The sequence below is a fragment of the Ascaphus truei genome, chromosome 6, assembly GCF_040206685.1.
Source record: "Ascaphus truei isolate aAscTru1 chromosome 6, aAscTru1.hap1, whole genome shotgun sequence".
NCBI lineage: Eukaryota > Metazoa > Chordata > Amphibia > Anura > Ascaphidae > Ascaphus > Ascaphus truei.
In genome coordinates, this window is record NC_134488.1 from 49,932,261 (window position 1) to 49,956,418 (window position 24,158).

Below are 24,158 nucleotides of genomic sequence, written 5' to 3' on the forward strand. Positions count from 1 at the left end.
CACACACTGCACGTTCTGACGTCACACACTGCACGTTCTGACGTCACACACTGCACGTTCTGACGTCACACACTGCACGTTCTGACGTCACACACTGCACGTTCTGTCGTCACACACTGCACGTTCTGACGTCACACACTGCACGTTCTGGCGTCCCACACTGCACGTTCTGACGTCCCACACTGCACGTTCTGACGTCACACACTGCACGTTCTGACGTCACACACTGCACGTTCTGACGTCACACACTGCACGTTCTGACGTCACACACTGCACGTTCTGGCGTCACATACTGTATGTTTAAGAGGTAATAAGGAACAGATTTCCGTTTGTCTCTCTAATTTACGATTAAGAGAGGGATAGTTAGTCTTGTCTCGTCCGCCATGAGCGCCTGAATGTATTGATGTGACTCACGTGTGTGAGTATTGGTATCTACTGAGGGTCTAGTTTAAATGTAATTTTGTAGGAGGTTTTTACTCTGCTGTAAAACTGTCAATCTCAGCTACACAGCGGCTGGGTTTGTTTCAATGGGGAAAAATACTATGTAGCCGTGACCCCTGATTAGCCCCGAAAGAGCGGGAGATTGCGCGTGTAGGGTTTTGCAAAAGCCTGCGAAGGAGGGGGAGCACAGTTGGTGGGAGAGAGTAGATCCTTGACCCAGCAGCCCCGCGGGGAGCGTCATGGAGAGGAGGGGATAAAGGGAGGTGTTTGCACGCACGTGAGTTAGAGCGCGTGGGAGAGGAGACGGAGTGTTGGAGTAGGGGAGGTTAAGCCGCTCCGGCGTAGGCCGTGTGCCCCAGGCCCAGTTTAGCCCTGAGTCACCGTAGGGACGAGCGGAGTCAGGGATCGCCTTAGAGAGGTTCCTGTTCACTACCATCTGTGTAATTGTATCAGGACAATCCTATTTGGCGGGAAGTCGGGGATCAGACCCCGCGTGGTGTTACTAGTGTCCGGGTGGGATCGCCCTGGACCAGAGAGAGAGAGAGAATGGGAGGAAGGCTTCGACGTGCGGAGCCCCTTTGTGAAGATCGTGGCAGATCCGAGTACTGGAGTGCTCGGCAGGTATTTCAGCAAGGGCCCCAACGGTACCATTCACGAATTCAAGACACTGTGGCTACGCAGTCACCCATACACACACATAGAGACTATCTGTGAAGTAACAGGACGGTGTTGTTTGGGGAATTGGACACGGGGTGGGATCACCCGGTGGCGGGTTCGGGGATTGTGGCGTCCGCCGTGGCGCATGAGTGTGGTAGCATCCGCCGAGACGCAAGTCTGTGCTAAGCCCGCCGTGGCTTGTTATGTTGGGTGGATTCGGGGGATGTTATTGTGTGTACATATATCTGATCTTGGCCTAAGAGTAAAGGAAGTTGGTTACGGTAATTGGCTGTGTGTCAGTAATTATTGCTTAGACGTCCTGCGAAAAACCACTCCCCCGCTGGTGGGAGCTGTCGCAGGTGGAGGCGCTGCACCAGTGATACTAGTTGCGCATACCCCAGGCTCTCCGTGGCAGAGACTCAGACCCTGCGAGCCTACATGTGATACAGCACAGAGTAGCAGCTTGCTAGCGATAGGAAGCAGGGCTACATTTGGAGGCGCTGCTGAGATCTTAGACCTGGGGTGCCCCTCGAAGATAAATTGTTGCTACCATGGCCCTTCCTACCCGTCACGAGATACGCGACTGGGCCCGCCAAGTCCGCACGCCTACCCGTCGTGCCGTAGCGTTGGCCCGAGTGCCCATGGCCTTGCCCTTAGAGACTTTACAGATGGCTTTGCGACAACTCCCCGGCTTTGCCAAAGCTCGCTTGGTAGATGTACTTGTAGACCGAGACTCGAACTGGAATACCATGCTTGTGGACTGTCGGCGCAACCTGTTAGCGCTCGAATCAGCCGTTCCCCAATTCCTGGCCCTGCCTGATGCCCCGCCGGGCGGTAGTCTCTTGGTTTACCCCCTCCGGGACCCCCCGTACATCCGCTAGATGAAGACGACCCAACTCTTCCTTTTGCTTGTTATGCCGAGAGCGATGCCAGTAGTTGCCTATCCGCCTCCAGTTACCCAGGGTCCAGTGCCTCTGCTGAGGCCGAAGTGCGTAGTAATATGCTGTGGAAACTAATGGACAAAATAGACCAGTTATCTGCCCCCCCTATTCTACCGCCGCTGGTTGAAGCGCTTACAATAGCCACTCATGCCCAGAACTACCGGAAGCTAAAAGCCTTCTCGGGAACCCTCCCTGTACCTACCGGGGAAGACGGGGTAGAAACCTGGAAGGAACATACAAGGGGCGTAATGGAGGAATGGTCGTGCACCGATGAGGTAAAACGGCAGAGACTTATGGAATGCCTGCGGCCCCCGGCGGCCACTCTGATTAGCCTACACTGCGAGCAGTACCCCGAGTTAACCTCTCGCTTAATGATTGAGTTTCTGGTAGAAGCATATAGCGCGAAAGAAGATGATGGGGCTTTATGGGCTAAATACTATGCCGTAAAACAAAAAGAAGGGGAAGAGCTGTCTGCCTATATCCACCGAGTGCAAATGTCTCTTGGGCCGTTATTGCATCATAAACATGTGCTGCCCTCTCAGATGGATGAGTATCTATGTAAGCAATACCTCCGCGGGTCTATCCCTGCCCACCCCATAGCCAGTATGATTCGTGATCACCTCACAAGGGGCCCTCCCCCTTCGTTCATCCAACTCCTGCAGCAGGTGAAAGAGCACGAGACGCATTAAATGTTGCACTCCCCTCCAAAGCCGAAAAGCAACAGCAGTGCTAAACCCAAAGGGGCCGTGGACAAGAAGGAAGACCCCCCAGAGAAGCAGGGCCCAGAGAAAACCCCTTATGCTGGACGGTCATCACCCCCACTCGATCGACGTGGGGTCCATCGAGATATGTCGTGCTACAAATGTGGAAAAAGGGGGCATATATCGTATGACTGTCACCTGGGTGACTCTCGACGCCGAAGTCCTTCCCCCAAGAAGTTTCCGCCTCAAGCTATGGTGTGCGGGGTGTATGCGGCAGATAGCGATCGGGCCGTAACGCCCGCGGAAGGAGACGCAGCAGGTGGCGACAATAATCGGGTAGGACTGGTAGTGTTAATCCGGGTGCTCGTGGACGGGATCTACTCCTCCACGCTACTAGACACGGGATCCCAGGTCACCATCATCTATCGGGGGTTCTATGATCGGCATCTTCGAAAGCGGCCGCTGCGGCCGGCTGAACACATCAAGGTGCGTGGGTTAAGCAATGATGACTACCCCATAGATGGCCTAGTGACTGTGGATCTAGAAATACAGCAACTCAACACAGGAAAAACTCACCCCATGAAGGTGGACGCCTTGGTGTATCCAGAACCCCGGGATACCCCCAGGTACCCCATCATACTCTGCACCAATGCTGACATTGTGCAAGCAGTCATCCGGGCCTATCTACAGGAGACTAAAGAGCTCCCCATGTCCAGTCTACAGCTGCAATTGGTTCAAGCAGATCCAGCCCCGCCCCCTTCGTCGCCCGAAGACTATGGACTGCTATTCTGTGGAAGGAGAGGTCTGACCCGCTTATTCCCAGGAGAAACGCAAAGCGTTCCCGCATGGTGTGCCTATGCCGAGCGGCTCGGCGAAGACCAGCAGTTCTCGCTAGAAAGTACCCCAGAAGAGGATGTACGTCGAGGGTATCGGCTCATACCCGAATTTCGCCATTGGCGGGGGGCCATTCCTCATCGGATTGATGTGATGGTACAGAACCTGTCACCCTTCCCCTTGGCCATCGATGTTGGTCAGCGAATAGGGCGGATATATCCTGTCAGTTCGGTGGACGAAGCCGTACAGGTGAATGCGAACCGGGTGGAGCGGACCGGTACGACTCTAAACTTCGATTTTGGTTCGTCCGCCTTGCCAGATGCCTGGAAGAGACGGTTGCAGGTGCAGCTCGAGCAGAGACGATCCGTGTGCTCTATGGGGGAGATGGATGTGGGGTGTAGCCGCAATGCCCAACACACCATTCGAATGACAGATGAGAAGCCGTTCCGGGAGCGTTCTCGCCGACTCGCTCCCCGGGACGTGGAGGATGTGAGGGCCGCTATAAATGAAATGGAAGCCGCCGGGATTGTCAAGGAGTCCCGCAGTCCCTACGCCTCGCCCATAGTAGTCGTAAGAAAGAAAAATGGAACAGTGAGACTATGTGTGGATTATCAGACGCTGAACAATCGGACGGTGCCGGACCAGTATAATCTCCCCCGCATAGAAGAGATTCTAGACACTTTACATGGGAGCCAGTGGTTCAGCGTACTGGACCTGCGGTCCGGGTATTACCAGGTCCCCATGAGCCCCGAGGATCAGGAGAAGACCGCTTTCATCTGCCCCCTTAGGTTTTATCAATTCACCCGTATGCCCCAAGGCATATGCGGAGCACCCGCTACTTTCCAACGGTTAATGGAGAAGACGCTGGGGGACCTCAACCCCCGAGAATGCCTGGTGTACCTAGATGATATCATAGTCTTCGGGAAAACCCTGGAAGAGCATGAGGGTCGTCTTCTGAAGGTCCTGGATAGATTGTCGCAGGAAGGTCTCAAACTCTCTCTGGACAAATGCCGATTCTGCCAAACCTCTGTGACATACGTAGGACACATAGTATCCAGTGAGGGGATTGCCACTGATCCCACCAAGATAGAAGCTGTTGTCAACTGGCCCCGCCCAGAGAATGTGGGAGAGTTGCACACGTTCCTGGGATTTTGTGGCTATTATCGCAGATTTGTGGAGGGGTACTCTCGCCGGGCCAAAGCCCTCAACAGCCTACTCAGAATCTACCCAGTGGAGGCGAACCAGAAGTCCAATCCTGCCCGACTAACGTTCGGAGATAAATGGACTCCAGAGTGCGAACAGGCATTCCACGACCTGAAACAGAGCCTGACAGCGGCCCCCATTCTGGCCTATGCCAACCCCGACCAGCCCTACATTCTACATGTGGATGCCAGTCTGAGTGGCCTAGGCGCCGTGTTGCACCAGAAATATCCTGAGGGGCTGCGACCCGTTGCTGGATGCTGCCGGTCATCGCTGGTTGGCCGCGCTCTTCAATTACAACTTTACACTGAAATACAAACCTGGGCCTCTGAACGTTGGAGCGGACGCCTTGTCGCGGCGGCCGGGGTTGGCCCCTACTCCCGACGGGGAGCAGTGGGAAGAGATCCCGGGACCCGGGATACGAGCGCTCTGTTGCACCGCAGCCGTCATAGACGATCAAGTAGCCTTTTCAGAATTACGAGTGGCTGATTCACTGGGGTGCGACTCTACCGCTATACCTGAAGCCTATCGTGACCCAAGGGGGATGCATGTTGGCCACGACCAGATCATCGCCTGGGAGGACATGGTCCAGTACCAGGAACAAGACCCGGTCGCAGGGACTATTCGGAAAGCCCTTCGCCAAAACCGACGGGATCTGCTCCACCAGGCTCCGGGGGATGTCGGAGGCATACTGATGCGGGAAGCTGAGAAATTTGAAATTCATAACAAACTACTATACCGCGTGGTGGAGTATCAAGACCATCTGGAACGCCGCCAACTGGTGTTACCAAAAAGACTGCAGTACTTAGCATTGAAAGCTCTACATGAGGACCACGGATATCTGGGGGTGGACAAGACTTTTGGACTGGTGAGGGATAGATTTTTTTGGCCGAGAATGAGAGAATCCGTGGAGCATCACTGTCGAAGGTGTGGGCGGTGCATCCAACGCAAGACTCTACCCACTAGAGCTGCCCCCATGGGCTACCTAAAAAGCACGGGACCTATGGATTTAGTCTGCATGGACTTCTTGTGTATCGAGCCCGACACCCATGGCATAGGGAACGTGCTGGTCATCACCGATCATTACACCCGCTACGCCCAGGCCTTTCCAACCAAAGACCAAAAAGCCATTACAGTCGTTAAGGTACTATGGGAGAAGTATTTTGTGCACTATGGACCCCCCCAACGCCTGCATTCTGACCAAGGGCGGGATTTTGAAAGTAAACTGATAAAAGAATTGCTGAATCTCCTGCACATCAAAAAGTCCTGTACTACCCCTTACCACCCTGAAGGTGATGCATTACCCGAACGTTTCAATCGCACTCTGCTAGACATGCTGGGCACTCTAACCGGGGGGGAAAAGACTAAGTGGAGTCGTCATGTGGAAACTCTTGTCCACGCCTACAATTGCACCCGACATGAATCTACCGGGTTCTCGCCCTACTTCTTAATGTTCGGTCGTGAAGCCCGATTACCCGTGGACATATAGTTAAGAGTCTCCACCGATGGAGTACACAATACTACCCATTTCCGCTATGTGCAAAGATTGCAAGAGAATCTACAGAAAGCCTTTGGGTAGGCCGAGAAGTCGCCAGAAAAACTGAATGCCGGAAACAAAAGGCGATACGATCACAAAGTAAAGCATAGAGACATTAAGCCGGGTGATGCCGTACTGCTCCGCAACCTGGGAGTACCGGGTAAACATAAGTTGGCTGACCGATGGAGGGAGGGAGTGTACGAGGTGATCTCCCAAGTGTCTGATCTTTCAGTCTATCGTATCAAAGATTCGGAGGGTAGGGTAAAAACGTGGCATCGTAATCATCTACTGCCTATTCCGCAACTAGAGGAGGGAGAATCGGAGTGGCCGGCCTCTCCGCTTGATGGAGAAGTGTCCTCAGAGGCTGACGTAGAGGGCGGCGAAAGTATAGAAGGGACCTCTCAAAGGGACTTTCCAACTGGAGCATCTCCCGAAGGAGCGTCGGGTAAAGAGCTCAGAAATCAATCACCCCAGGCGGTGGAGCCGGAAACCTCAATGTTAGACCCTCAGAGTCCGTGTTTCATCCCCAGTTCCGACCGATTCGAGAACACCAGCCTCTCAAGGGCAGAACCAAACACAGCTGAGTACGAACCTCACTCTCGCTAGGAGTGACCGCACCGGAATTGAGAAGGAGCCAGAGAAATGGACAACCTCCAATGAGGATGGCCTATGATCAGTTCGGGGCACCCCATTATGCGGCTCAGCAGTGGGCTCGCAGCCGGGTTCAATCTGTTATCATCATGTTCAGCGAAATGTATAAGTTGATATAGAGATCAATGTATTAGCATTTTTCATTATATAAAATGGTTATCGTTATTGTTGTCCAAGCGGGGTCGTTGGATTTCACAGGGGGGAGGATGTAGCCGTGACCCCTGATTAGCCCCGAAAGAGCGGGAGATTGCGCGTGTAGGGTTTTGCAAAAGCCTGCGAAGGAGGGGGAGCACAGTTGGCGGGAGAGAGAATAGATCCTTGACCCAGCAGCCCCGCGGGGAGCGTCATGGAGAGGAGGGGATAAAGGGAGGTGTTTGCACGCACGTGAGTTAGAGCGCGTGGGAGAGGAGAGGAGACGGAGTGTTGGAGTAGGGGAGGTTAAGCCGCTCCGGCGTAGGCCGTGTGCCCCAGGCCCAGTTTAGCCCTGAGTCACCGTAGGGACGAGCGGAGTCAGGGATCGCCTTAGAGAGGTTCCTGTTCACTACCATCTGTGTAATTGTATCAGGACAATCCTATTTGGCGGGAAGTCGGGGATCAGACCCCGCGTGGTGTTACTAGTGTCCGGGTGGGATCACCCTGGACCAGAGAGAGAGAGAGAACGGGAGGAAGGCTTCGACGTGCGGAGCCCCTTTGTGAAGATCGTGGCAGATCCGAGTACTGGAGTGCTCGGCAGGTATTTCAGCAAGGGCCCCAACGGTACCATTCACTAATTCAAGACACTGTGGCTGCGCATTCGCCCATACACACACATAGAGACTATCTGTGAAGTAACGGGACGGTGTTGTTTGGGGAATTGGACACGGGGTGGGATCACCCGGTGGCGGGTTCTGGGATTGCGGCGTCCGCCGTAGCGCATGAGTGTGGTAGCATCCGCCGAGGCGCAAGTCTGTGCTAAGCCCGCCGTGGCTTGTTATGTTGGGTGGATTCGGGGGATGCTATTGTGTGTACATATATCTGATCTTGGCCTAAGAGTAAAGGAAGTTGGTTACGGTAATTGGCTGTGTGTCAGTAATTATTGTATATACGTCCTGCGAAGAACCACTCCCCCGCTGGTGGGAGCTGTCGCAGGTGGAGGCGCTGCACCAGTGATACTAGTTGTGCATACCCCAGGCTCTCCGTGGCAGAGACTCAGACCCTGCGAGCCTACATGTGATACAGCACAGAGTAGCAGCTTGCTAGCGATAGGAAGCAGGGCTACAACTATATAAGAGCAAGGTTTTATGAAAAAAAAGAGATTTCACCAGAGGCGTGTTTGGGACAAAATACGCGATATCTCCTCTCCTACACCAGTGACCTCTCTGGGAGAAATCCTATAACATTTGGGTAATGTACTATATAGGGATTTCTATTTGACGTTTTATCCTGTTATTTTAAGAAACTGTTCTGCATTTTTTTTTTAATTGAATGCTCTTTTAGTCCTTTTTCTGTAATCTAAGCACTGGATTTTTATATATATTAAAACATTTAATAAGTGATGCTTTGGGCTCTGAAGGAACAGGTGCACGCTCTGGAGAGAGTATTTATGTTTTCGAACACATTTTGCTACAAATGATTTTTTTGTGTGTTAAAGTGCATAGTTTTTTCTATAATAAACAGGTACCTGGGACCCTGACAAATAATAATTTTACATGTTATTTTCATATCCCAGGTGGTGTCAGCGTATAGATATGATTGCAATTGAGTAAGGATTTAATATTAACTCATTAGAGGTACCTTTGCGAAGGGCAGAAGGTGAGTTGGCTAGAGTAGCCGTGTGTATTAATCCTGATTGCATATCTATGTCACGCGCTCGCTTGTGGGCTATTCTTGACAGATGGTATATGGGGACGGATTTAGGGGAGATGTTACTCATGTGAGGGACCTTTGCGAAGGTGAATGGTGGGGCAGCTTGCGGGCTGTGTATTAACCCTTGTCCTGTAGAGGAGATATTGTACATTTGAGGGACCTTTGTGGAGGTGAAAAGTCACCGCTTGTGAGCGTGAGTATTAACCCTTGTCCCATATACAGGTCGTGTGCTCTGAGGTGGGCCGTACGTGACAATACAGAATTTTCCTAACCTCACAGGTCTCTTCTTGTGTTTGGGAAGCTCTGTACATGTGAACAAGAGACCTGTGAGGTTTGGGAAGCTCTGTACAAGTGAAGAAGAGACCTGTGAGGTTTGGGAAGCTCTGTACATGCGGAGAAATTACCTATGAGGTTTTGGAAGCTCTGTACATGTGCAGAAGAGAACTGTGAGTTTTGGAAGCTCTGGACACATGAAGAAGAGACCTGTGAGGTTTAGGAAGCTTTGGACACATGAATAAGAGACCTGTGAGGTTTGGGAAGGTCTGGAAATGTAGAGAAGAAACCTGTGAGGTTTGGGAAAGCTCTGTATGCGTGAAGAAGAGAACGGTGAGGTTTTGAAAGCACTGTACCTGTGGAGAAATTACCTGAGGTTTTGAAAGCTTTGTACATGTGAAGAAGAGACACGTGAGGTGTATATATAGCTCTATACACTATAATTTGTTGTAATAATGCAGAATTCTACATCCAGGTGAAAAAGTCCAATACATTCAATCAGTGAACTGGAGAAAAAATTCTCAGAACAAACCACATGATTTTATCAACTCATTTTATGTTAACATCAGATATACAGAGGTAGGGAGACCCTAGAAAGAGGAACACACACAGAGAGAGAGAAGGATGGAGGACAAGAGAGAGGAGGGAGGGGGTTGCCGTTGTGCAGGGCCCCGTCTGGGTGCGTGTCTAGTCTTTCTTGCCGAATGATTCTTTGATTATCTCCAATACTTTATCGAGCTGCGTCTGTACTTCCTCTGCGTGCGGGATTAGCTGCTCTTTAAGCTTCTCTGCATACGGTTTGAGGCGTTCCCCCAGCTCCTCCGTATGCTTGTACAGATTGTCTCTCAGCTCCTTGGCTTTGGGCTCCACATCATCCTTCAGCTCCTGCTCTATCTTCTTCTGTATCTCCTCCACATATGGGGCCAGGTTTGTGCGGAGCACGTTCACCTCCGACCGCATGTTGTCCCGGGCGTCCTCCGCAATGGGCTGTAGCTTGTACAGGAAGGTGTTGAGCTGGCTTCTGATGCCATAAAGGAGCTCGATTCCCACGCGGTTTAAATCCTTCCTGAAGCTCCTCACTTGTTTGTCCCACTGCTCTATGAACTGTGCCAGGATGGGGGTGACCTTCTGCTTGACCATAGGGTACTTCTCATCCAGGTCCTTCTCCAACCTCTTCAGGACCATGTCCAGATGACTGTCAATCTCCTTCTTCAGGCTTAAAGCGTTGATCTTCACGTCCTCGAACTTCTCTTTGAGTTTTGAGCTGGGAGCACACAGGATGTGAGGTTCATTTACATGTCTGTTGGTCACCATGCTCCTAATGTGCATCACCCTGTGCTGTGGGGACACACCCTCTGTGACCCTGCGACCTGAGGCACAGGATGTGAGGTTCATTTACATGTCTGTTGGTCACCATGCTCCTAATGTGCCTCACCCTGTGCTGTGGGGTCACGCCCTCTGTCACCCTGCGACCTGAGGCACAGGATGGTGGGAGAATGGGAGGATGTGGTACGGAGATAAAGTGGTCAGGGTGACAAAGTGACATACAGTAATAGTGCAGGAGTGTTATAGGAGGGCAGGGTGATATGTCAGGTGTGTGACGATGTGCAAGATGTGACGGATGGTAACGGTGTGATGGTGTGACAGTGTATAAGGTGTGTTACGATGTGACGGCGTGTGACGTGTGTGATGTTGTGTAATGGTGGGTAACAGGCTGATGGTTTGTAACGGTCTGACAGTGTGACGGTGGTCTGACGGTGTGGTGTGTAATAGTGTGTGACGATGTGTAACAGTGTGATGGTGTGACGTGTGTGACAGTGTAACAGTGTGTGATAGTGTAAGTTGTTGTGTAATGATGTGTGATGGTGTGTAACAGTGTTATGATGTGACGGCGTGTGACGTTGTGTAATGGAGTGACTGTGTGGTGTGTGACGGTGTGTTTAATGGTCTGACAGTGTGTAATGGTCTGATGGTGTGTAACAGCTTCACAGTAGGACGGGGTGTGGAAGTGTGTGACGGGGTGTGGAGGTGTGTGACGGGTGTGGAGGTGTGTGGAGGTGTGTGGAGGTGGGTGGAGTTGTGTGATGGGGTGTGGGGGTGTGGAGGTGTAGGACGGGGTGTGGAGATGGGTGGGGGTATGGAGGTGTGTGATGGGGTGTGGAGGTGTGTGATGGGGTGTGGAGGTGTGTGACGGGGTGTGTGATGGGGTGTGGAGGCTTTGTGAGGGTTTGTGTGATGGTGTGTGGCAGTGTTTGACGTGTGTGACAGTGTGGCGGTGTCTGGCAGTATGTGGCGAGGTGTGTGATGGTGGTCTGTCTGTGTGGTGTGTAACATTGTGTGATGGTGTGTAACAGTGTGACGGTGGGACGTGTGTGACAGTACAACGGTGGGTGATGGTGTAAGTTGTTGTGTAACGATGTGTGATGGTGTGGTGTGTAACAGTGTGTGATGGTGTGTAACAGTGTTATGATGTGACGTGTGTGACGTTGTGTAATGGAGTGACTGTGTGGTGTGTGACGGTGTGTTTAATGGTCTGACAGTGTGTAATGGTTTGATGGTGTGTAACCGTTTAACAGTGTGACGGTGTGTGATGGTTTGAGACGGGGTGTGGAGGTGTGTGACGGGGTGTGGAGGTGTGTGACGGGGTGTGGAGGTGTGTGACGGGGTGTGGAGGTGTGTGATGGTGTGTGTGTGATTGTCTGTGGCGGTGTGTGATGGTGTTTGATGTGTGTGGCGGTGTGTGGCGAGGTGTGTGTGGCGAGGTGTGTGTGTGGCGAGGTTTGTGTGCGTGTGTGTGTGGCGATGTGTGCATGTGTGGCGAGGTGTGTGGAGGTTTGATGGTGTGTGGCGGTTTGTGGCGTGACGTGATGGGGTGTGGAGGCTTGACGGTGTGACGGGGTTTAACGGGTGATGGTGCGTGACAGGGTGATAGTGTGTGGCGGGGCGTGGGGGTGTGACGGTATGTGGCGGTGTGTGACTGTACGTGGCGGTGCGTGACGGTGTGTGGAGATGTGACGTTTGTGACGGGGTGTGACAGTACGTGACGGTGTGTGAAGGTGTGATGGTGTGTGGCGGTGCGTGACGGTGTGATGTGTGTGACGTTGTGTGGAGCTGTGACGCTGCGTGGCGGTGTGTGACGTGTGTGACGTATGTGGCGGTGTGTGACGGTGCGTGGAGGCGTAACGGGGTGTAACGAAGTGTGGAGGTGTGATGGGGTGTGACTTGTATGGAGGTTTGATGGTGTGTGGAGGCGTGACTGGCTGTGATGGTGTGTGGAGGTGTGTCAGGATGTAACGGTGTATGGAGGCGTGGCGGTGCATTTCGGTGTGGAGGTGTAATGGTGCATGATGGGGTGACAGTGTGTGGAGGCATTACGGGGTGTGACGGTGTGTGGAGGTGTGGCGGTGTGTGGAGGTGGGATGGGGTTTGACGGTGCATGACTGGGCGTGACGGTGTGTGGAGGTGTGACGGTGCATGATGGTGTGTGACGGTATGTGGCGGTGCGTGAGGTTGTGGGGAGGTGTGACGGGTTGTGACAGTACATGAAGGTGTGACGGTGTGTGGCAGTGTGTGGCGGTGCGTGACGGTGTGATGTGTGTGACGTTGTGTGGAACTGTGACGGTGCGTGACGTTGTGTGGAGGTGTGACGTGTGTGACGGTGTGTGGCGGTGCATGACGGGGCGTGATGAGGTGTGACGGTGTGTGGAGTCGTGACGGGGTGTGACGAGGTGTGATGAGGCGTGACGAGGCGTGATGGTGTGTGGAGGCGTGGCGGTGCATCCTCACTTGAGCTGTTTGCCTAACTCTGTTTCCTTCACGGTTTTCAGCGCCGCACTTCCGACCACCAACGCAGCATTCAGGGCCTTCTGGACGTAGTGATCCAGAGGATTCGGCTCATCCTGCGGCCACAGGAACCGACCATGTGTCCCTGCACACAGAGAGATAACCGTGTGTATCACGTGGTGAGAGATAGCTGTGTGCATTTTGGAGACAGTTATATTATAAAGAAACTCTCCCCCTCCCCCCCCCATACCTGTGAAGAACAGTAGTGTAAGGGTTAACACCAGGTATCTCATGTCTGCAGCGTGTCCTCTCTATCCTGTAACACAGACACATGTCAGGGGGTGGGAGGGCGAGAGAGGGAGAGGGAGTTGGGTGGAGAAGGGGAGAGAGGGAGAGAGGAAGGGAGTGGGGGGGAGGAGGGGGAGAGTGACGGGGGGGAGAGGGACGGGGGGGAGTGAAGGAGGAGAGAGTGGGGGGAGAGGTGGAGAAGAGGGAGTGGGGAGGGGATGGGGATAAGGGGTGAGCGGGGGAGAAGGAGGGAGTGGGGGGGAGGGGAGAGAGAGGGGCCACTGCTGTGTTAGGGGCTCTGAGACTGAAGGGGTTATCTGAGACCCCCACATTACACCGCTGGGTTTCCCACAGTAGATAGTTGATTTCCTGTCTCTGTACCGTACGTTCCTGTAAAACCAGTGAAAGGAAGTCACCCGGAGCCTCCAATCCCCTCCTGATACCTTTATAGAAGCGAGTGTAAGCTCTGCGGATCAGGTGAAGGGGGGTTCAATGTTTCTGGCTTCCCCAAATATATCAAAGAAAAGGAACTTTACAAAAAGAAACAGGGTCCTTTGCTAAAAAAAAAAAAAAAAACCCCACTAAAATCTTAAACTGTACCCCCCAACTGTACCCCCACATTCACAGCAGCCAGATTCAAACTTAACGGGAACGAACAGTGACCCGGTTTACTAAGCAGTGCTCTCCTAGGGGTTACACCACTATCCCCCCCAATCTCACACGCACACTGCCTAGGGGTTACACCACTATCCCCCCCAGTCTTAGACGCACACTGCCTAGCGGTTACACCACTATCCCCCCCAGTCTCACACGCACACTGCCTAGGGGTTACACCACTATCCCCCCCAGTCTTACACGCACACTGCCTAGCGGTTACACCACTATCCCCCCCAGTCTCACACGCACACTGCCTAGCAGTTACACCACTATCCCCCCCAGTCTCACACGCACACTGCCTAGGGGTTACACCACTATCCCCCCCAGTCTCACACGCACGCTGCCAGGGGTAACACCACTATCCCCCCCAGTCTCACATGCACACTGCCTAGGGGTTACACCACTATCCCCCCCAGTCTCACACGCACGCTGCCAGGGGTAACACCACTATCCCCCCCAGTCTCACACGCACGCTGCCTAGGGGTTACACCATTATCCCCCCCAGTCTCACACGCACGCTGCTTAGGGGTTACACCACTACCCCCCCCCCCAGTCTTACACGCACGCTGCCTAGGGGTTACACCACTATCCCCCCCAGTCTCACACGCACACTGCCAAGGGGTAACACCACTATCCCCCCCAGTCTCACACGCACACTGCCTAGGGGTAACACCACTATCCCCCCCAGTCTCACACGCACGCTGCCTAGGGGTTACACCACTATCCCCCCCAGTCTCACACGTACACTGCCTAGGGGTAACACCACTATCCCCCCCAGTCTCACACGCACGCTGCCTAGGGGTTACACCACTATCCCCCCCAGTCTCACACGCACGCTGCCTAGGGGTTACATGCAACTTCTCCATTTCCTTCTCCCCATATACAGTAAAAGCTTCTACTAAATGGTTCCGCGTTTTCCTCCGCCCCTTCCTATGTACCGGTATCAGGGACTTATCCCTGGGTCAGAGAAACTGCCTATAAATCCAGCAGGGAGCTGGTTAATTGCAGACAGGCAATTAACTAGACTCCACCTGGCAAAATTCGAGTTCTAAGAAAGGCCTCCTGCTGGAAGCAGGAGAGAGATTCCTTAGCTCACAATTGGGCTGACATAAGGAGAAGGAGGACTGACCAGAGTTTTTCCTGAGCATACCACTATGCTGACAGAGGAAGGACCAGACTGTTATTCCTGGGAGCGGTTTGACTGCAAAAGCCTACAGCTGGAGAACCAGATAAGACTTTCTTATACATTTGTTCCCTGAGAAATATGGAATATGTTTTTGGGACTGGGAACTTGCTCATCTGGCCAGCCACAGATAGTTGGGGCATATACTGTCTAGTTATTCTCCAAAGTGGAGCAGGGTTTTCTTTGATGTTTTGTGTTTACATTGTTTAAAGGAACAGGCAATAAAGCCTTATGTTAATTTAACCCTATACGGTCTCTATTAGCATACCTCTGCAGTAACCCCAAAACACTAATACACGCCCTTCTTCTCTCCCGAAGTGATTACTGTAACATTATTTTATCCGGCCTCCCTTCCTCACACCTCTCTTCCCTAAAGCCCATTCAAAACACTGCTGTCCGAATCCTCTCCTGCTCTTCTAAGTCTTCTCTGTGTCTGACCTCGTGACCTCTCCCGGCTGCTTCCTATTAATCTCTGTGATCCTACTTTCCTTCAAGGCTCTGTACTCCTCTGCACCTCCTTACTGTATATCTCACCTCTGATCTCTCGTTACACTCTTCTGCACCTCCATATATATATCACCTCTGATGTCTCATTACAAGCCTCTGCACCTCTGTATATCCAACCTCTGATCTCTCATTACACCCCTCTGCACCTCCATATATCTCACCTCTGATCTCTCGTTACACCCCTCTGCACCTTTGTATATCCAACCTCTGATCTCTCGTTGCACCCCTCTGCACCTCCATATATCTCACCTCTGATCTCTCGTTACACCCCTCTGCACCTCCGTATATATCTCACCTCTGATCTCTCGTTACACCCCTCTGCACCTCTGTATATCCAACCTCTGATCTCTCGTTACACCCCTCTGCACCTCCATATATCTCACCTCTGATCTCTCGTTACACCCCTCTGCACCTCCATATATCTAACCTCTAATCTCTCGTTACACCCCTACTTGTCTCTCTCGCTCTACAATTGTCCCCAGATCCCCTCAGTTCACTTTGAATAAATACATTTGTCCATAAGCTTCCTAACATACCCCTTAGATTGTAAGCTCTTTGTCGCAGGGCCTCCCGTGGGTTTGTCATTCACCTGTAACTATTATCCCCATTGTACTTGTGACGCTTTGTAAAAAAAAAAAGTAACTTACAAAACAGGATATATTTAGAGTCTGCAACTTTCAAACTGCCCCCCCATATACTGATTCCTCACAACATCTCCCGAGCCCCCATATACTGATTCCTCACATCTCCCAAGCTCCCCATATCCTGAATCCTCACATCTCCCAAGCTCCCCATACCCTGATTCCTCACAACGTCTCCCGAGCCCCCATATCCTGATTCCTCACAATGTCTCCCGAACCCCCCCATATCCTGATTCCTCACATCTCCCGAGTCCCCCATATCCTGATTCCTCACATCTCCCGAGCCCCCCATATCCTGATTCCTCACAATTTCTCCCGAGCCCCCCATACCCTGATTCCTCACATCTTCCGAGCCCCCCATATCCTGATTCTTCACAATATCTCCCGAGCCCCCCCATATCCTGATTCCTCCCAATGTTTCCTGAGCCCCCCAAATCCTGATTCCTCCCGTCTCCCGAGCCCCCCATATCCTGATTCCTCCCAACGTTTCCAGAGCCCCCATATCCTGATTCCTCCTAACATCTCCAGAGCCACCCATATCCTGAATCCTCCCAACGTTTCCCGAGCCACCCATATCCTGATTCCTCCTGTCTCCTGAGCCCCCCATACCCTGATTCCTCACAATATCTCCCGAGCCCTCCATATCCTGATTCCTCCCAACATCTCCAGAGCTCCCCCTATCCTGATTCCTCCCAATGTCTCCCAAGCCCCCCATATCCTGATTCCTCCCAATGTTTCCCAAGTCCCCCATATCCTGATTCCTCCCAACATTTCCCGAGCCCCCCATATCCTGAATCCTCCGAATGTCTCCTAAACCCCCCATATCCTGATTACTCCCAATGTGTCCCAAGCCCCCATATCCTGTTTCCTTCCAACATTTCCTGAGCCCCCCCCTATCCTGATTCCTCCTGACGTTTCCTGAGCCCCCCCCCCCATCCTGTTTCCTCCTAACATTTCCTGAGCCCCCCCATACCCTGATTCCTCCCAATGTTTCCTGAGCCCCCCATATCCTGATTCCTCCCGACGTTTCCTGAGCCCCCCATATCCTGATTCCTCCCAATGTTTCCCGAGCCCCCCCATATCCTGATTCCTCCCAATGTTTTCAGAGCCCCCCATATCCTGTTTCCTCCAAACATTTCCAGAGACCCCATAAACTGTTTCCTCCCAACATTTCCTGAGCCCCCCCTATCCTGATTACTCCCGACGTTTCCTGAGCAACCCCATATCCTGATTCCTCCCAATGTTTCCAGAGCCCCCCATATCCTGTTTCCTCCCAACATTTCCTGAGCCCCCCCCTATCCTGATTCCTCCTGACGTTTCCTGAGCAACCCCATATCCTGATTCCTCCCCACGTTTCCTGAGCCCCCCTATCCTGTTTCCTCCCAACATTTCCCGAGCCCCCCCATACCCTGATTCCTCCCAACATTTCCCTAGCCCCCCATATTCTGATTCCTCCCAACGTTTCCCGAGCCCCCCATATCCTGATTCCTCCCAATGTTTCCCGAGCCCCCCAATATCCTGATTCCTCCCAATGTTTCCCGAGCCCCCATATCCTGATTCCTCCCAATGTCTCCCGAGCCCCCCATATCCTGTTTCCTCCCAACATTTCCTGAGCCCCCCCCTATCCTGATTCCTCCCGACGTTTCCTGAGCCCCCCCATATCCTGTTTTCTCCCAACATTTCCTGAGCCCGCCCCCATATCCTGATTCCTCCCAACATTTCCCGAGCCCCCCCATACCCTGATTCCTCCCAATGTTTCCCGAGCCCCCCATATCCTGATTCCTCCCAATGTTTCCCGAGACCTCCATATCCTGATTCCTGCCGACTTTTCCTGAGCCCCCCCATATCCTGATTCCTCCCAATGTTTCCTGAGTCCCCCATATCCTGATTCCTCCCAATGTTTCCCGAGCCCCCCATATCCTGTTTCCTCCCAACATTTCCTGAGCCCCCCCCTATCCTGATTCCTCCCGACGTTTCCTGAGTGCCCCCATATCCTGATTCCTCCCAATGTTTCCCGAGCCCACCCATATCCTGATTCCTCCCAATGTTTCCCGAGCCCCCCATATCCTGATTCCTCCCAATGTCTCCCGAGCACCCCATATCCTGATTCCTCCCAATGTCTCCCGGGCCCCCCATATCCTGTTTCCTCCCAACATTTCCTGAGCCCCCCCCCCTATCCTGATTCCTCCCGATGTTTCCTGAGCCCCCCCATATCCTGTTTCCTCCCAACATTTCCCGAGCCCCCCATATCCTGATTCCTCCTGACGTTTCCTGAGCCCCCCCTATCCTGATTCCTCCCAATGTCTCCCGAGCCCCCCATATCCTGAATCCTCCCAATGTTTCCTGAGCCCCACCATATCCTGATTCCTCCCAATGTTTCCCGAGCCCCCCATATCCTGTTTCCCCCCAACATTTCCTGAGCCCCTCCTATCCTGATTCCTCCCGACGTTTCCTGAGCCCCCCATATCCTGTTTCCTCCCAACATTTCCTGAGCCCCCCCCCTATCCTGATTCCTCCCGACGTTTCCTGAGCCCCCCCATATCCTGTTTCCTCCCAACATTTCCCGAGCCCTCCATATCCTGATTCCTCCCGATGTTTCCTGAGCCCCCCTATCCTGATTCCTCCCAATGTCTCCCGAGCCCCCCATATCCTGAATCCTCCCAACGTTTCCCAAGCCCCCCATATCCTGTTCCTCCCGTCTCCTGACCCCCCCATATCCCGATTCCTCCCAATGTTTCCCAAGCCCCCCATATCCTGATTCCTCCCAACATTTCCCGAGCCCCCCCATATCCTGATTCCTCCCGTCTACTGAGCCCCCCCATATCCTGATTCCTCCCAATGTTTCCTGAGACCCCCATATCCTGTTTCCTCCCAACATTTCCCAAGCCCCCCATATCCTGATTCCTCCCAACGGTTCCTGAGCCCCCCCATATCCTGATTCCTCCCAACGGTTCCTGAACCCCCCCATATCCTGATTCCTCCCAATGTCTCCCGAGCACCCCATATCCTGATTCCTCCCAATGTTTCCCGGGCCCCCCATATCCTGTTTCCTCCCAACATTTCCTGAGCCCCCCCCTATCCTGATTCCTCCCAACGTTTCCTGAGCCCCCCCATATCCTGTTTCCTCCCAACATTTCCCGAGCCCCCCATATCCTGATTCCTCCTGATGTTTCCTGAGCCCCCCCCCCATCCTGATTCCTCCCAATGTCTCCCGAGCCCCCCATATCCTGAATCCTCCCAATGTTTCCTGAGCCCCACCATATCCTGATTCCTCCCAATGTTTCCCGAGCCCCCCATATCCTGTTTCCTCCCAACATTTCCTGAGCCCCCCCCCTATCCTGATTCCTCCCGACGTTTCCTGAGCCCCCCATATCCTGTTTCCTCCCAACATTTCCTGAGCCCCCCCCCCTATCCTGATTCCTCCTGACGTTTCCTGAGCCCCCCCATATCCTGTTTCCTCCCAACATTTCCCGAGCCCCCCATATCCTGATTCCTCCCGATGTTTCCTGAGCCCCCCCTATCCTGATTCCTCCCAATGTCTCCCGAGCCCCCCATATACTGAATCCTCCCAACGTTTCCCAAGCCCCCCATATCCTGATTCCTCCCATCTCCTGACCCCCCCATATCCTGATTCCTCCCAATGTTTCCCAAGCCCCCCATATCCTGATTCCTCCCAACATTTCCCGAGCCCCCCCATATCCTGATTCCTCCCGTCTCCCGAGCCCCCCCATATCCTGATTCCTCCCAATGTTTCCTGAGGCCCCCATATCCTGTTTCCTCCCAACATTTCCCGAGCCCCCCATATCCTGATTCCTCCCAACGGTTCCTGAGCCCCCCCATATCCTGATTCCTCCCAACGGTTCCTGAACCCCCCCATATCCTGATTCCTCCCCATGTCTCCCGTGCCCCCCATATTCTGAATCCTGCCAATGTCTCCCGAGCCCCCCATATCCTGTTTCGTCCCAATGTTTTCTGAGCCCCCCATATCCTGTTTCCTCCCAACATTTCCAGAGTCCCCATATCCTGATTCCTCCCAATGTTTTCTGAGCCCCCCATATCCTGATTCCTCCCATCTCCCGAGCCCCCCCATATCCTGATTCCTCCCAATGTTTCCTGAGGCCCCCATATCCTGTTTCCTCCCAACATTTCCCGAGCCCCCCATATCCTGATTCCTCCCAACGGTTCCTGAGCCCCCCCATATCCTGATTCCTCCCAATGGTTCCTGAACCCCCCCATATCCTGATTCCTCCCCATGTCTCCCGTGCCCCCCATATTCTGAATCCTGCCAATGTCTCCCGAGCCCCCCATATCCTGTTTCGTCCCAATGTTTTCTGAGCCCCCCATATCCTGTTTCCTCCCAACATTTCCAGAGTCCCCATATCCTGATTCCTCCCAATGTTTTCTGAGCCCCCCATATCCTGATTCCTCCCAACGTCTCCCTAGCCCCCCAAATCCTTATGTCTCCCGTGCCCCCCCATATCCTGATTCCTCCCGTCTCCCGAGCCCCCCCATATCCTGATTCCTCCCAATGTTTCCAGAGCCCCCCATATCCTGATTCCTCTTAACGTTTCCAGAGCCCCCCATATCCTGATTCCTCTTAACGTCTCCTGAGCCCCCCACTCCCCCTTGACAGGACGGGTCCTTACCAGCTTGCGAGATTTTGCTTCTCTTGTGAGCTGTGCCGCCCTCGGCTAAGATATATACTGCTGGGCATCCACCCAAGGATCCACAGAGACAGCGGTCAACACATGGAACATTGGGTTCAAAGGGCAGAATGAGGACACGCGTGCTAGTTATGGTGATGATGTGTGTGCAGGGCCGCCAACAGAACAAGCAGGGCCCAGGACAAGTGAAAGGAACAGCCCCCCCCCCCCCAACCCATAGCGCACCTACCACGGAATTTTTTTTTCTAGCGCGCAACTTTTACTTAACCCCCCAATACATATAAAAATACACCCCCACTCCCCAATACATATAAAAATACACCCCACCCCCCAATACATATAAAAATATACCCCCACCCCCAATACATATAAAAATATACCCCCACCCCCCAATACATATAAAAATATACCCCAAACGCCACCAAATAGATATAAAAAATATACCCCCACCACCCAATACATATAAAAATATACCCCAACCCCCCCAATACATATACAAATATACCCCAACCCCCCCAATACATATACAAATATACCCCAACCCCCCCAATACAAATAAAAATCAGACTTACCTTGTGGATGGTCTCAGGCCAGGCCCGGTGGCAATGGGGAGGGGAGGGCGGTGGCTGCGGGATGGGCGGTGGGCCGGTGGCTTAGGGAGTGCCGGTGGCTGTGAAGGGGGGCCGTTGCTATGGGGGTCTGCGGGATGGGTGGTGTGCTGGTAGCTTAGGGAGGGCTGGTAGGCCAGTGGCTGCTACTGGGGGGGCCGGTGGCGGTGGCTACTGGGGGGGGCGGCGGTGCTGTGGGGGGCCCCGATGCTGCGGTGTTGCCCGATGCTGTGGGGGGTGGCCCCATGCTGTGGGGGTGGCAGTGCTGCGGGGGTGGCAGTGCTGCGGGGGGTGGCCCGATGCTGCGGGGGTGGCAGTGCTGCGGGGGGGGGATGATGCTGTGGAGGGTGGCCCGATGCTGCGGGGGTGCCCGATGCTGTGGGGGGTGGCCCGATGCTGCGGGGGTGGCAGTGCTGCGGGGGGGGATGATGCCTCGGGGGGTGGCCCCATGCTGCGGGGGGTGGCCCGATGCTGCGGGGGTGGCAGTGCTGCGGGGGGGATGATGCTGCAGGGGGTGGCCCCATGCTGCGGGGGTGGCAGTGCTGCGGGGGTGGCAGTGCTGCGGGGGGGATGATGCTGCGGGGGGTGGCCCGATGATGCGGGGGTGGCAGTGCTGCGGGGGGGCATGATGTTGCGGGGCGTGGCGGTTCTGCAGTGGGGGCCCGATGCTGCGGGGGGTGGCGGTGCTACGGGGGGGGCAATGCTGCGGGGTGGCCTGATGCTGCCAGGGCCTGGTGGTAGGTCACAGTAGTTGACGCCGGCCCCGCTGCAGGCATCTGTCCCACGATGCTGCTCCCGTGCGCGCCGGGCCTCCCTCTCACGGTGGCGCGCCGGGCCTCCCTCTCACGGTGGCGCGCCGGGCCTCCCTCTCACGGTGGCGGGCCGGGCCTCCCTCTCACGGTGGCGCGCCGGGCCTCCCTCTCACGGTGGCGCGCCGGGCCTCCCTCTCACGGTGGCGCGCCGGGCCTCCCTCTCACGGTGGCGTGCCAGGCCTCCCTCTCACGGTGGCGCGCCGGGCCTCCCTCTCACGGTGGCGCGCCGGGCCTCCCTCTCACGGTGGCGCGCCGGGCCTCCCTCACACGGTGGCGCGCCGGGCCTCCCTCTCACGGTGGCGCGCCGGGCCTCCCTCACACGGTGGCGCGCCGGAAGCTTAGCCCAGCTGACTTCCGACGCTGCCTAAAGGGAGACCCAGCACAGCGGTTTTTTTTTTATTAATTGGCCCGGGTGGCTGGGCTCCCCTGACTCACATGGGCCCGGGACACCAGTACCTTCTGTCCCACCCTGCTGGCGGGCCTGTTTGTGTGATGTACAAAGCCGGAGCCTTCAAGCCCGCACACCAAAGTGCTTGTAATCTACAGTATAAGGATGTAAATGTAACTGCCCATGGCACAGAGAAAGAAATATATATAGAGAGGGAAGGGGGATAGATGGGGGAAGGAGAGACAGAGAGAGGAGGAATAGAGGGGGGAGGAAGAGAGAGAGGAGGAATAGAGGGGGGGAGAGAGAAAGGAGGAATAGAGGGGGGAGAGAGAGAGGAGGAATAGAGGGGGGAGGGAGAGAGAGAGGAGGAATAGAGGGGGGAGGGAGAAAGAGTAGGAATAGAGGGGAAGGGAGGGAGAGAGAGGAGGAATAGAGGGGGGAGGGAGAGAGAGAGGAGGAATAGAGGGGGGGAGAGAGAGAGGGGAGGAATAGAGGTGGAGGGAGAGAGAGGAGGAATAGAGGGGGGGGAGAGAGAGAGAGGAGGAAAATAAGGGGAGGGCGAGAGGAGGAATAGAAGGGGAGGGAGAGGAGGGAGAGACGGGAGGGAGAGAGATTGATAGTATGTAGGCTATCAGGGTAAACACAATAACTCTTCCTTTTCTTTTTTATTCCTAAACTTTAACTTTGTTTGTAAACTAATAAATAAACGTCTTATTCTGCACACAAAGCAAACTGGGAACTGATCCGAGGGAGAAAGGGAAGTTACAAATTCCACTCTGAACAATAATTCTCCTTGTTATGCTGCCCGAGTGAGAGTAATACAGAGTGATACAGATTAATACAGAGTGATACAGAGTGATACAGATTAATACAGAGTAATACAGAGTGATACAGAGTAATACAGAGTGATACAGATTAATACAGAGTGATACAGAGTGATACAGAGTGATACAGATTAATACAGAGTGATACAGAGTGATACAGAGTGATACAGATTAATACGGAGTGATACAGAGTGATACAGATTAATACAGAGTGATACAGATTAATACGGAGTGATACAGAGTGATACAGATTAATACGGAGTGATACAGCGTAATACAGATTAATACGGAGTGATACATAGTGATACAGATTAATACAGAGTGATACAGAGTGATACAGATTAATACAGAGTGATACAGAGTGTTACAGATTAATACAGAGTGATACAGAGTGATACAGAGTGATACAGATTAATACAGAGTGATACATAGTGATACAGATTAATACAGAGTGAACAGTATAATACAGAGTGATACAGAGTGATACAGAGTGATACAGAGTGATACAGATTAATACAGAGTGATACAGATTAATACAGAGTGATACAGAGTGATACAGATTAATACAGAGTGCACAGCACAATACAGAGTAATACAGATTAATACAGAGTAATACAGAGTGATACAGATTAATACAGAGTGATACAGATTAATACAGAGTGATACAGAGTGATACAGATTAATACAGAGTGCACAGCATAATACAGAGTAATACAGATTAAT

General features: G+C 53.3%; 1 protein-coding gene across 3 annotated transcripts; it reads right to left on the reverse strand.

Moving 5' to 3' along the window:
• Positions 1-9,616: 9,616 nt before the first annotated feature.
• On the reverse strand, positions 9,617-20,875 carry LOC142497025 (uncharacterized). Of its 3 annotated transcripts, none has more exons than XM_075604243.1 (4): positions 20,786-20,875; positions 13,114-13,179; positions 12,867-13,008; positions 9,617-10,344 (listed from the first exon to the last, which is right to left on the reverse strand). In XM_075604243.1, exons 2-4 carry the CDS (start codon positions 13,154-13,156, stop codon positions 9,768-9,770), a joined length of 762 nt encoding a protein of 253 aa, XP_075460358.1. In that variant the 5' UTR covers positions 13,157-13,179; positions 20,786-20,875; the 3' UTR covers positions 9,617-9,767. The 3 variants fall into 3 exon arrangements, with proteins under 3 accessions (XP_075460358.1, XP_075460359.1, XP_075460360.1); XM_075604244.1 differs by lacking the exon at positions 20,786-20,875 and adding an exon at positions 14,938-14,962; XM_075604245.1 differs by lacking the exon at positions 20,786-20,875 and adding an exon at positions 13,533-13,546.
• Between the last annotated feature and the right edge of the window lie 3,283 nt (positions 20,876-24,158).

Bases quoted from the DNA above. Each gene is read 5' to 3' on its own strand.
- LOC142497025 (XM_075604243.1), bottom strand. From the start codon at position 13,156: ATGAGATACCTGGTGTTAACCCTTACACTACTGTTCTTCACAG. The intron at 13,009-13,113 runs GTATGGGGGGGG...CTCTGTGTGCAG, and splicing joins TACACTACTGTTCTTCACAG to GGACACATGGTCGGTTCCTG. The intron at 10,345-12,866 runs GTGAGGATGCAC...GTGTGCTCCCAG, and splicing joins GAGTTAGGCAAACAGCTCAA to CTCAAAACTCAAAGAGAAGT.